Source organism: Pristiophorus japonicus, chromosome 19 (genome assembly GCF_044704955.1).
Source record: "Pristiophorus japonicus isolate sPriJap1 chromosome 19, sPriJap1.hap1, whole genome shotgun sequence".
NCBI lineage: Eukaryota > Metazoa > Chordata > Chondrichthyes > Pristiophoridae > Pristiophorus > Pristiophorus japonicus.
This window is the reverse complement of record NC_091995.1, coordinates 12,300,947-12,314,487: the sequence shown is the minus strand read 5'-3', so window position 1 is coordinate 12,314,487 and position 13,541 is coordinate 12,300,947. Positions and strand designations below refer to the sequence as shown.

The following is a 13,541-nucleotide window of genomic DNA, read 5'->3' as shown; positions in this document are numbered from 1 at the left end:
TGTTCAATCTTTCATGATAGGTATAACCTCTCAATTCTGGCATCATCCGTATAAACCTTTGTTGCGCCTTCTGCAGTGCTCTATATACTTTTTGTAATATAGAGACCAGATTCTGCACAATACAATTCTGCAAGTATGTACAGAATGTAGAACAAAGTAATATCTAATGTACCTGAATGTGGGTTAATGTTTTCTTATAATCACTTTTTACAGCGCTGCATTCCTTCTTCTTGTCCTGGACTGGCTTCAGTAAGGTTTGCAGTTCCTCCTGAACAAAGAACGAGCATTAATTTGTACATTTTTGTGAAATAAACACCTGAAATTAAATACCATTAAGTTTAATTAAAATTCTGAGTTCTCAAATTTTTATGGAGCCTCCTTTTCTCACATTCAGAAGTTGCTGAGGTAAATTTTCAGCTTGTTGTCTATAGGAACCACCTGAATTTGAGAAGCAGTTATGCATTACATTTAGATCACTAGGACCAGCTCCCACTGTGTCTGCCTGTTCCTGGTCTCCAGTTCCTGTGTCTCTCTGGATATCTGTGTCTACACCTTTTGTCTACCTTCTACCCTACAGTTTGTCTCTTCTGGGATCCTCTTTCCTCCTACCCTTCCCCTGTCTAGTTTAAATGATTTTCTATTGCTGGTTTAATATTCCACACACATTTCTCTGTCCCTATCCTGTTTAAGTCTAGCCCATCCCTTGGGTGAAATTCCTTTTTCATTTTGGATAGTTCCCAGTTATTTTTGAAATAGTATTGTTATACATATGCCATGTCACCTCAACTTTTTTGATAAACTCTGCTCCTTTTCCAAATACTGAGAGCATAGAGAACATTATTTTACAACCTCTACCTTTCAGTTCTGAGCCAATTCTCATATATGTAACTTTTAAGACTCCTACAAGGTTCATCCCCAAGTCATCTAACCCTACGGGAATGGTAGTATAGTCCTCTGGACTAGTAACCAGAGACCTGACTAATGATCTGGAGAGGGGTGTTCAAATCCCACCACAGCTGATATGTGACTCCAGACCCACAGCAATGCGGTTGACTCTTCCCACTGAAATGTCCAAGCAAACTACTACAAAATGTAAACATAAAAATAAAACTGAACGGATGGCATTTACCTTGGTCCTGGTTTTGGACACAACAATGGCAAACCCAGGCCAGTCGACCCGCAATGTGCTCCTCATTAACATCTTATGACTTGTGGCAAAATTGGGAGAGCTGTCCCATAGACTAGTCAAGCAACAATCTGACATAACCATACTCACAGAATCATTTCAGCCGATGTCCCAGACTCCTCCATCATCATCCTGTTCCACGGGCAGGACAGACCCACCAGAAGTGATGGTACAGTGATATACAGTCGGGAGAGAGGGCCATGGGAGTCCTCAACATTGACGCCGGACCCCAAGAAGTCTCATGGTTTCAGGTCCACCATGGACAGGGAAACCACCTGCTGATTACCACCTACTGCCCTCCATCAGCTGATGAATCAGTATTCGGCCATGTTGAACACCACTTGGAAGAAGCACTGAGAATAGCAAGGGCACAGAATGCTCTCTGGATTGGGGGGCTTCAATGCCCATCACCAAGATTGGCTCGGTAGCATCACTGCTGGCCGAGTCCTGAAGGACATAGCTGCCAGACTGGGCCTGAGGCAGGTGGTGAGAGAAACAACACGTGGGAAAAACCTTATTGACCTCATCCTCACCAAGCTACCTGTTGCAGATGTATCTGTCCATGACAGTATTGGTAGCAGTAACCACTGCACAGTCCTTGTGGAGACGAAGTTCCGTCTTCACACTGCAGACATCCTCCATCGCGTTGTGTGGCACTACCACTGTGCTAAATGGGATAAATTCAAAACAGATCTAGCAAAACTGGGCATCCATAAGACAATGTGGGCCATCAGCAGCAGCAGAATTGTATTCCACCATAATCTGTAACCTCATGGCCTGGCATATCCTCACTCTACCATTACCATCAAGCCAAGGGACCAACCCGGGTTCAATGAGTGCAGAAGAGCATGCCAGGAGCAACACCAGGCATACCTTAAAATTAGGTTTCAACCTGGGAAAGCTGCAACACAGGACCACAGGAAAATGAAACAGAGGAAGCAGCATGCTATAGACAGAGCTCAGCGATCCCACAATCAACAGATCAGATCAAAGCTTTGCAATCCTGCCACTTCCAATCGTGAATGGTGGTGGACAATTAAACAACTAATGGGAGGAGGCAGCTCCATGAACATCCCATCCTCAATGATGGTGGAGCCCAGCAAGTGAGTGCAAAAGACAAGGCTGAAGTGTTTGCAACCATCTTCAGCCAGAAGTGCCAAGTAGATGATACATCTCGGCCTCCTCCTGAGGTCCCCACCATCACAGAAGTCAGTCTTCAGCCAATTCAATTCAGTCCATGTGATATGAAGAAGCGACTGAACGCAGTGGATACAGCAAAGACCCCGACAATATCCCACAGTCATGCTAAAGACATGCTCCAGAACTAGCCGGGTCTCTAGCCAAGCTGTTCCAGTACAGCTACAGCACTGGCATCTACCCGACAAAGTGGAAAACTGCCCAAGTATGTCCTGTCCACAAAAGTCAGGACAAATCCAATCTGGCCAGTTACTGCCCCAACAGTCTACTCTCAATCATCAACAAAGTGATGGAATGTGTTGTCAACAACGCTATCAAGCGGCACTTACTCACCAATAACCTGCTCACCGAGGCTGGATTCTGGCAGGACCACTCAACTTCAGACCTCATTACAGCATTGATTCAAACATGGACAAAAACGCTGAATTCTAGAGGTGAGGTGAGAGTGACTGCTCTCGACATCAAGGCAGAGTGTGGCATCAAGGAGCCAGTAAAATTGAAGTCACTAGGAATCAAGGAAAAACTCTGCACTGGCTGGAATCATACCTAGCACAAAGGAAGATGGTTGTGGGTATTGGAGGTCAATTATCTCAGCCCCAGGACATCACTGCAGGAGTTCCTCAGGACAGTGCCCTCGGCCCAACCATCTTCAGCTGCTGTATCAATGACCTTCCCTCCATCATAAGATCAGAAGTTGGGATGTTAGCTGATGATTGCACAGTGTTCAGGTCTATTTGCAACTCCTCAGATAATGAAGCAGTCCATGTCTGCATGCAACAAGACCTGGACGACATTCAGGCTTAGGCTGATAAGTGGCAAGTAACATTTGCACCACACAAGTGACAGGCAATAACTATCTCCAACAAGCGAAGGTCTAACCACCTCCTCTTGACATTCAATGGCATTACCATCGCTGATTCCCCCAACATCAACCTCCTGGGGGTATTGATTGACCAGAAACTTAATTGGACCAGCCGCGTAAATACTGTGGCAACGAGCAGGTCAGAGGCTGGGTATTCTGTGGTGAGTGTCTTACCTCCTGACTCCCCAAAGATTTTCCACCATCTACAAGGCACAAATCAGGAGTGTGATGGAATACTCTTCACTTGCAGCTCCAACAGCACTCAAGAAGCTCGATCATCCAGACAAAGCAGCCCACTTGATTGGCACCCCATCCACCACCTCAAACTTTCACTCTCCCCACCACCACGCACCATGCACTGCAGCAACTCGCCAAAGCTTCTTCGGCAGCACCTCCCAAACCCGTGACCTCTACCGCCTAGAAAGATAAATGCAGCAGGCACATGGGAACATCATCACCTGCAAGTTCCCTACCAAGTCACACCATCCTGACTTGGAAATATATTGTCGTTCCTCCAGCGGTGTTGGGTCAAAATTCTGGAACTCTCTCCCTAACATCACTATGGGAGCACTTTCACCACACGGACTGTAGCGGTTCAAGAAGGCGGCTCACCACCACCTTCTCAAGGGCAATTCGGGATGGGTAATAAATGCTGGCCTTGCCAGCAATGCTCAGATCCCATGAACGAATGAAAAGTAACATGCACTACCACTGGTCCTCTACCTCTCCCCATCAGTTTAACTTCAAGCTTTGCTCAATATGTTCTGCTGTAGTTCCAGGTTGACATATCACCATCCTGCAGGGATTATCTTGAAGTCACAGATGGCCAGCTATCTTCTTTAATGAACCTATGACCAAAGTCTCTCTGTGACCTGCAAACTGCATCTTTGTTCAGCTGTCATCTCTGCCTTTCCTTCTGCGATATTAATGGGCCTGAAATCGTGGCCTCACCGGGTCCGTACGGAGTATGTACGGTCCCGTAGATGGAATTGCAAAAGCCGTTTTTTGGCGCATACTGCGCATGCGCTGAAATACGACTTTTCTGATCTGTCCAGTTCTGGCTTGAACTGCTGCAGTCTGTGTGGTGAAGGTACTTCCACAGTGCTGTTCGGGAGGGAGTTCCAAAATTTTGACCCAATGACAATGAAGGAATGGTGATATATTTCCAAGTCAGGGTGGTGTGTCTCTTCATCTTTGTATTGTATCTGACTTTCTCCTTTACAATATTACACAATAACCACATTTCATGGACTCCATCTTCGTTATAACTTTCTCAGCTGTTTCCCTTTCTTGGTTTATTTCTCCTGTTGTCCCTTTAGGTTATACTTAATTTTAATACCAACCATTCCCTTTTAATTTTCCTTCTGTCCGCTATCCCTGTTTTTACCTTTCACTTCTCTCGGGTTTTCTTTACTTTATCTGGTCTCTGGTGATGTGCTTTGTCCCTTTATTGACACAGGGGGTTTCTTTCACCTTAGTTCTCCTCTATCCCTTTCCCCTTAACTTCTCAAGTGCTTTCCCGTTAAATCTGCCTCTGCCGGTGCTGTCCTTTATGAAAATACCCAGAGTAAGTGATTTGCTTCTGTTTCCTGGTCCCTGTTGTTTTACTCGATTGCTGAAACATTGCACTCGGGAGGCTTGGGAAGAAGTTTAACAAGTTCATGCCGACATTAAACGCTTCACATATGGAATATAAATACGAGACACGTTCCACAGATCATCGCTTGAAATGGAGACAGGATCAGTATCGATCTGAGAACATCCTGTACAAAAGATTTCACTTTGCATTCCAAGGGCTGATCAATTTACACTAATCATTAAAATGGTGTTTAGAATAAACTCACTTCCTGTCCCTAGTTCCTTCAGGATTCTGTTACTTGTTTCTGTATTTATTTTACACGGTATCTCCTCATCTTAAACTCTTCGGTCGCTTCTTCCAATGGCAGTATCTTGTGGTTTTGATGACTTTTTGAAATCTGACAAACGAGACAGATGGGCTGTTTGTCAGTTTTCCAAAATACCTTCATCTTCTCCTTGTGGCAGCTGCAACACATCTCGAAGGACTGGTCACCTTGCACTGTGCTCAAAGTCAAATGGTGAACAATATAAAGTGAAACACTCTTATTTTCTGGTATTGATTTCTGTTACTGATTTCGGCATTCCAAGAGCTGATCAATTTACACTGATCTATTAAAATGGTGTTAAGAATAAAGTGAAACTCTCACTTCCTGTCCCTGGTTCCTTCAGCATCAATACAAATGGCAGTCCATGTAAGGAATGAGTAATTAAATAACCACAAACACATTATCTAAAGTGCTTTAAGTATTGAGAGACGCACAAACCCGAATCTGTGAACGATCCAGTTCAGGATTCTGTTACCTGTGACTGTATTTATTTTACACTATATTAACTCATCTTGAAATCTTCGGTCGCTTCTTCCAGTGGCAGTACCTCGTGGTTTTGATGACTTTTTGAACTCTGACAAACAAGACAGATGGGCTGTTTGTCAGTTTCACAAAATAATTTAATCTTCTTGTGGCGGCTGCATTCCTGCTGATTTTTATCACTATTACCACTTTTTACAACTCTCTCCACGATGTTGGCGAGGGTGCGGTTGGGTCTCAGGGCCCTGGAGGAAGTCTCCTTTCTACAGACGGGACAGGCGCTTTGGTTTTTATTAACAGCTACAAATACAAAGTAAATTACACTTGACTGAACTGCCAGAGTCCAGATGACCGCGCCTATGGGAATAATAGGGCATTTGGTGGAGTTTCAACGCGACCGTGAAAGTATCGGAGCGTATCTGGAGCGGCTAGAAATGTTTTTCACCGTACATAATATCACCGAAGTCCCCAATGATGAAAACCATAACCGGGTGGTGTTGGAAAGACAATGGATGATTTTCTTAACTGATGCAGGGCCTGAGCTGTATGAAATCCTGAAAAATGTGCTTGTGCCTGTCAAGCCAAAGGATGCAACTCTTGAGCAGATTCTAACTAAGTTGGAACAGTACTACAGTCCTGAGCCCCCGGAAATTGCTAAAAGTTATCATTTCAGAATACAAGATCAGTTAACCAAAGAAAATATCAGTGTGTACATTGTAGCATTAAAAAAGCTATCCAATCACTGTAATTTCAGAAACTTTCAGGACCGAGCATTGTGTGACCACTTTGTTTGTGGGATGAAAAATGATGCAATCAGAAGAAAGTTATTGATAACTCCTAACTTGACTTTTGATTTAGCTTGTCAGACAGCTATGTCAATGGACATGGCTGACCAATATTCCTGAGAATTTTGTAACATTTCCAGTCATCAGACAACCATGGTGAATTGCCTGCAGGCTAAAAGTAAAAGGCAATTGGGCCCCAAGGTCTCAGAAACTAGCAATGGTAACAGAGCATTGAAGTCATGCTATCGGTGCCTGGTAAAACACAATGCTCAAAGTTGTTCATATGTGAAGGCAGAGTGTTTCATCTGCAGGTAAACTGGGCATCTTGCGAAGGCATGCCGACTGAAAGGTAAACCAGCCTTCAAAGCTATAAGTAGAAATCCCCAGAGACTATATAGCATGGAAGAAAAACAACAGGACAAGGAGTTTTTAGAGCTACACATCATCAGGAGCACCAGGTTAACTAACAGCAATTCGAAAAGTATCAACATCCACATAGATGTTGCAGGAACCAAGATACCCATGGAAATCGACACTGGTGCATCCGTGACTGTGGTACCGGAGTCGCTATACCTCGATAAATTGCATGATTTCCCATTGGAGAAATCCTAGATAGAGCTGCGAGGCTACTCGGGAGAGAACATTCCTGTGATAGGTCGTATCACCGTACTGGTGAAATACAAGGATCAATTTCAGAACTTGCCTCTATTAGTAGTGTCAGGAGACAAGCCTGCCTTACTAGGAAGAAATTGGTTGAGATCACTGAAGCTGGATTGGAGTGAGGTTTTTCGTGTTGAAACGAGATTTGCATCAAAGGATGATGTCATCAAGAATTATCCAAAATTGTTCTGTGAAACAGGCAGTCCGATCCAAGGCTTCAAGGCGAGTGTCAGGGTACAGAAGGATGCTAGATCGGTTTACTGCAAGCCACGTTCCGTACCATATACACTCAAGGAGAAAGTTGAGCAGGAACTCAAAAGACTAGAGACTGAGAACATTATTTCTAAAATAGATCTATGTATTGGGCGACACCCATTGTTGTTGTACCTAAGACCAATGGTAAGGTAAGATTGTCTGGTGATTATAAAGTAATCGTAAATCAGGTTCTAGAGGGTAATCTCCCCAATACATTGCCAATACATCTGACAGGTGGTCAGATCTTCTCAAAGTTGGATCTTACAAATGCCTACTTACAACTTGAACTAGATGAGGAGTCCAAGTCATGCTTGACTATAAATACTCATTTAGGCCAATATCAATTTAATAGGCTACCATTTGGAGTGTCTTCCACCCCTGCCATATTCCAAGGGGTGGTGAACCAGATTTTGCAAGGTATTGAAGGGGTAGTATGTTATTTCGATGACATACTTAGTTCAGCAACAAATAGGCAAATTCATAATTACATATTGAATGAAATCCTCAAATGGATAGAGAAGCACAGAGTATGAGTGTCTGCTCGCAAGTGTAAGTTATTTCAAAACTCCGTGGAGTACTTAGGGTACAGAGTAGACAAAGATGGTTTACATCTAACCAAGGAAAAGCTGGATGCAATCAGAAATGAACTCACTCCCAAGAATGTAATTGAACTTCGATCATTTTTGGGTCTTTTGAACGATTATGGGAAGTTCCTACCAAATTTGGCAACAGTATTACATCCACTGAATTAATTATTGAAAGAACAGGTCCATTCGAAGTGGTCAGAAGAATGTGATATAGCATTCAATGAGTGTAAAAGCAAATTGGTAGAGAGCACCATGTTAGCTCATTATGATGTATCTAAGGAGATCAAGCTAGCATGTGATGCATCTCCGTATGGAGTTGGGGCAATGATCTCTCATGTACTACATAGTGAGGAGGAGAGACCAATTGCTTTTGCTTAATGCACTCAGTGCCAGTGAGCATAATTATGCACAAATTGAAAAGGAAGTTTGGCATTAATTTTTGGGGTCAAGAAGTTCCACAAATAGCTGTATGGTCGTAAGTTTACCATCATTACAGACCATAAGCTCCTGACAGCAATCCTCCATCCAAAGTCCCCAGTTCCAACATTAGCTGCAGCCCGAATGCAGAGATGGCCTTTGATCTTGTCAGCATATACTTATGATATTGAATACAGACGATCAGTTGATCACAGTAATGCTGATGCTATGTCTAGTTACACCGGATAGGGAAGAAGTGTTCTATTTTTCATACATTGATGAACTGCCAGTTACAGCTGAAGAGATTGGTAGAGCAACCAAATGTGACCCAATTATGTCAAAGGTGTATGATTATATTGCAAATAGCTGGCCAAACCAGGTAACAGACAAAGATATTCATCCATTCTTCATTATCAGTCGATAAAGATTGTATCATGTGGGATGCAAGAGTGGTTATACCAAATAAATTCAGTTCCAAATTATTAGGAGACCTTCATGACCAGCACCTGGGAATGTGCTTGACCAAGAGTTTTGCACACAGTTACTTATGGTGGCCAGATCTAGATAAAGATATAGAGTACATCGTGAGTCAGTGTATGACATGTCAATCGGTAAGAAAGAAACTACCATCAGTACCATTACAGCCATGGAAATGACCTCCCAGGGTGTGGAAAATGCTACATATCGATTTTACTGAGTTAGAAGGACAACAGTTGTTTATTGTGATTGATAGCCATTCGAAGTGGTTTGAGGTGTTTCCAATGTGGAAAATAACAACAAGTAAAACATTAAACATTTCACAAATATTATTTTCTTCATTTGGCCTCCCAGAAGAAATTGTTTCTGATAATCGACCACAATTTCGTTCAGAAGAATTTGCACAGTTCATGAGCAAAAATAGTGTGAAACATACCAAGGTTCCACTGTAACCACCCTGCAGCAGAGCGCACAGTACAAATTGTAAAACGTGCCCTCATCAAACAGATGTTGGATACAAATCCAAAGAAACGACAGTTGTCATTGGACCACAAATTGGCTAATTTTCTAATTATCGTGATACTCCTCATACAACTACTGGTAGAACACCATCAGAGTTGTTTCTAAAACGACAGCCACGAGCAAAATTCTTGTTTTTTAAAACCAAACTTGGCACAGTCCGTAGAAGAGAAACAATTAAAAAATTAACGAATATGATATAATTGGTATCACGCAGACATGGCTCCAGGGTGACCAAGGCTGTGAACTCAACATCCAGGGGTATTCAACATTCAGGAAGGATAGGCAGAAATGAAAAGGAGGTGGGGTAGCGTTGCTGGTTAAAGAGGAAATTAACACAACAGTAAGGAAGGACATTAGCTTGGATGATGTGGAATCTGTATTGGTGGAGCTGCGGAATACCAAAGGGCAGAAAACGCTAGTGGGAGTTGTGTACAGACCACCAAACAGTAGTAGTGAGGTTGGGGACAGCATCAAACAAGAAATTAGGGGCGCGTGCAATAAAGGTACAGCAGTTATCATGGGCGACTTTAATCTACATTTATATTGGGCTTACCAAACTGGTAGCAATACGGTGGAAGAGGATTTCCTGGAGTGTATTGGGGATGGTTTTCTCGACCAATATGTCGAGGAACCAACTAGAGGGCTGGCCATCATAGACTGGGTGATGTGTAATGAGAAAGGACTAATTAGCAATCTTGTCATGCGAGGTCCCTTGGGGAAGAGTGACCATAATATGGTAGAATTCTTTATTAAGATGGAGAGTGACACAGTTAATTCAGAGACTAGGGTCCTGAACTTAAGGAAAGGTAACTTCGATGGTATGAGACATGAATTGGCTAGAATAGACTGGCGAATGATACTTAAAGGGTTGACAGTGGATAGGCAATGGCAAACATTTAAAGATCACATGGATGAACTTCAACAATTGTATATCCCTGTCTGGAGTAAAAATAAAACGGGGAAGGTGGCTCAACCGTGGCTAACAAGGGAAATTAAGGATAGTGTTAAATCCAAGGAAGAGGCATATAAATTGGCCAGAAAAAGCAGCAAACCTGAGGACTGGGAGAAATTTAGAATTCAGCAGAGGAGGACAAAGGGTTTAATTAGGAGGGGGAAAATAAAGTATGAAAGAAAGCTTGCTTGGAAAATAAAAACTGACTGCAAAAGCTTCTATAGATACGTGAAGAGAAAAAGATTAGTGAAGACAAATGTAGGTCTCTTGCAGTCAGAATCAGATGAATTTATAATGGGGAACAAAGAAATGGCAGACCAATTGAACAAACACTTTGGTTCTGTCTTCACGAAGGAAGACACAAATAACCTTCTGGAAATACTAGGGGACCGAGGGTCCAGTGAAAAGGAGGAACTGAAGGATATCCTTATTAAGTGGGAAATTGTGTTAGGGAAATTGATTGGATTGAAGGCCAATAAATCCCTGGGGCCTGATAGTCTGCATCCCAGAGTTCTTAAGGAAGTGGCCCTAGAAACAGTGGATGCATTGGTGATCATTTTCCAACAGTCTATCAACTCTGGATCAGTTCCTATGGACTGGAGGGTAGCTAACGTAACACTACATTTTTAAAAAGGAGGAAGAGAGAAAACAGGGAATTATAGACCAGTTAGCCTGACATCAATAGAGAAAAAAATGTTGGAATCAATTATTAAAGATGAAATAGCAGCGCATTTGGAAAGCAGTGACAGGATCGGTCTAAGTCAGCATGGATTTATGAAGGGGAAATCATGCTTGAGAAATCTTCTAGAATCTTTTGAGGATGTAACTAGTAGAGTGGACAAGGGAGAACCAGTGGATGTGGTGTATTTGGACTTTTAAAAGGCTTTTGACAAGGTCCCACACAAGAGATTGGTGTGAAAAATCAAAGCATATGGTATTGGGGATAATGTACTGAAGTGGATAGAGAACTGGTTGGCAGACAGGAAACAGAGAGTCGGGATAAACGGGTCCTTTTCAGAATGGCAGGCAGTGACTAGTGGGGTGCCGCAGGGCTCAGTGCTGGGACCCCAGCTATTTACAATATACATTAATGATTTAGATGAAGGAATTGGTGTAATATTTCCAAGTTTGCAGATGAGGTGGCAGTGTGAGTTGTGAGGAGGATGCTAAGAGGCTGCAGGGTGACTTGGACAGGTTAGGTGAGTGGGCAAATGCATGGCAGATGCAGTATAATGTGGATAAGTGTGAGGTTACCCACTTTGGTGTCAAATACATGAAGGCAGAATATTTTCTGAATGGCAGCAGATTAGGAAAAGGGGAGGTGCAATGAGACCTGGGTGTCATGGTACATCGGTCATTGAAAGTTGGCATGCAGGTACAGCAGGTGATGAAGAAGGCAAATGGTATGTTGGCCTTCATAGCGAGGGGATTTGAGTATAGGAGCAGGGAGGTCTTACGGCAGTTGTACAGGACCTTGGTGAGGCCTCACCTGGAATATTGTGTTCAGTTTTGGTCTCCTAATCTGAGGAAGGACGTTCTTGCTATTGAGGTTCACCAGACTGATTCCCGGGATGGCAGGACTGACATATTAGGAGAGACTGGATTGACTGGGCATGTATTCACTGGAGTTTAGAAGGATGAGAGGGGATCTCATAGAAACATATAAAATTCTGACGGGACTGGATAGGTTAAATGCAGGAAGAATGTTCCCGATGTTGGGGAAGTCCAGCACCAGTGGACACAGTCTAAGGATAAGGAGTAAGCCATTTGGGACTGAGATGAGGAGAATCTTCTTCACTCAGAGAGTTGTTAACCTGTGGAATTCCCTACTGCAGAGAGTTGTTGATGCCAGTTCATTGGATATATTCAAGAGGGAGTTAGATATGGCCCTTATGGCTAAAGGGATCAAGGGGTATGGAGAGAAAGCAGGAAAGGGGTACTGAGGTGAATGATCAGCCATGATCTTATTGAATGGTGGTGCAGGCTCAAAGGGTTGAATGGCCTACTCCTGCACCTATTTTCTATGTTTCTACCCCCATCAGCATAACCGTCAATTCTTTCCTCCCCCAACTACTTATCTAGCTTCCCCTTAAATCTATTTATGCTCTTTGCCATGCTCCATTCTCGCTGCCATGCTCCACCTCACAGTCAACAAGCTGGAGTGGAACTAACCTACAGAATCAGTGGGAATCTGTTCAGCCTGCGACGTCTCCAGGCCAGATCCAAGACCACCCCAACCTCTCTCGTCGAGCTACAGTACGGGGACGACACCTGCCTCTGCACACATACAGAGGCTGAACTTCAGGACATAGTTGATGTTATGTATGTTAATGTATGCACTGCAACACGAGACCACTGAATGTACCTTCACACTGTATACACCATACCTGTACCACCAGAGGGTGCTACTAGTGAAGACCTGAGGGTCACCTGCACACTGCAGGTAACCAAGTATAAAAGGGAGCTCACCTCATTGTGTCCTCACTGCAAAAAATGGACTAAGGTCACTACAGTTCAAGTACTATACGCTTACCTCGTGGAGTCGTTATTAGAGTGCTTGCATGTACTACAACTGTCAATGAAGTTTTGAATTTCCACGCACAACATGTCTAACCTAAGCAACTTCCAACAATTCGCTGATGGGGAAGAATGGGATGCCTTTGTGGAAAGGCTCGAACACTTTTTCATCGCGAAAGACCACTTCCCATATCGATGATGAGATCCAGCACCGCCTCCAGTGCGCCAGCGCAGCCTTCGGCTGTCTGAGGAAAAGAGTGTTTGAAGACCAGGCCACCAAGCTCATGGTCTACAGGGCTGTAGTAATACCTGCCCTCCTGTATGGCTCAGAGACATGGACTATGTACAGCAAACACCTCAAGTTGCTGGAGAAATATCACCAACGATGTCTCCGCAAGATCCTACAAATCCCCTGGGAGGACAGGCGCACCAACATCAGCGTCCTCATCCAGGCTAACATCCCTAGTATTGAAGCACTGACCACACTCGATCAGCTCCGCTGGGCAGGCCACATAATTTCATGCCAGACACGAGCCAAAGGTGGACAGCGGAAACACTAAAAGGACACCCTCAAAGCCTCCCTGATAAAGTGCGACATCCCCACTGACACCTGGGAGTCCCTGGCCCAAGACCATCCTAAGTGGAAGAAGTGCATCGAGAGGGCGCTGAGCACCTCAAGTCTCAACGGCAAGAGCATGCAAAAATCAAGCGCAGGTAGCGGAAAGAGCGTGTGGCAAACC

General features: G+C 43.7%; 1 protein-coding gene across 1 annotated transcript in view; it reads right to left on the bottom strand.

Annotated features, from left to right (window-relative positions):
- LOC139230117 (uncharacterized) overlaps positions 1-13,541 on the bottom strand; it is a 172,549-nt gene that overhangs the window by 21,502 nt on the left and 137,506 nt on the right. Inside the window, exons 14-15 of the mRNA XM_070861960.1 lie at positions 5,697-5,986; positions 173-268 (exon numbers count right to left, since the gene is read on the bottom strand). Coding sequence (XP_070718061.1) covers positions 173-268; positions 5,697-5,986 — 386 coding nt within the window. The remainder of the gene's footprint in view (positions 1-172; positions 269-5,696; positions 5,987-13,541) is intronic.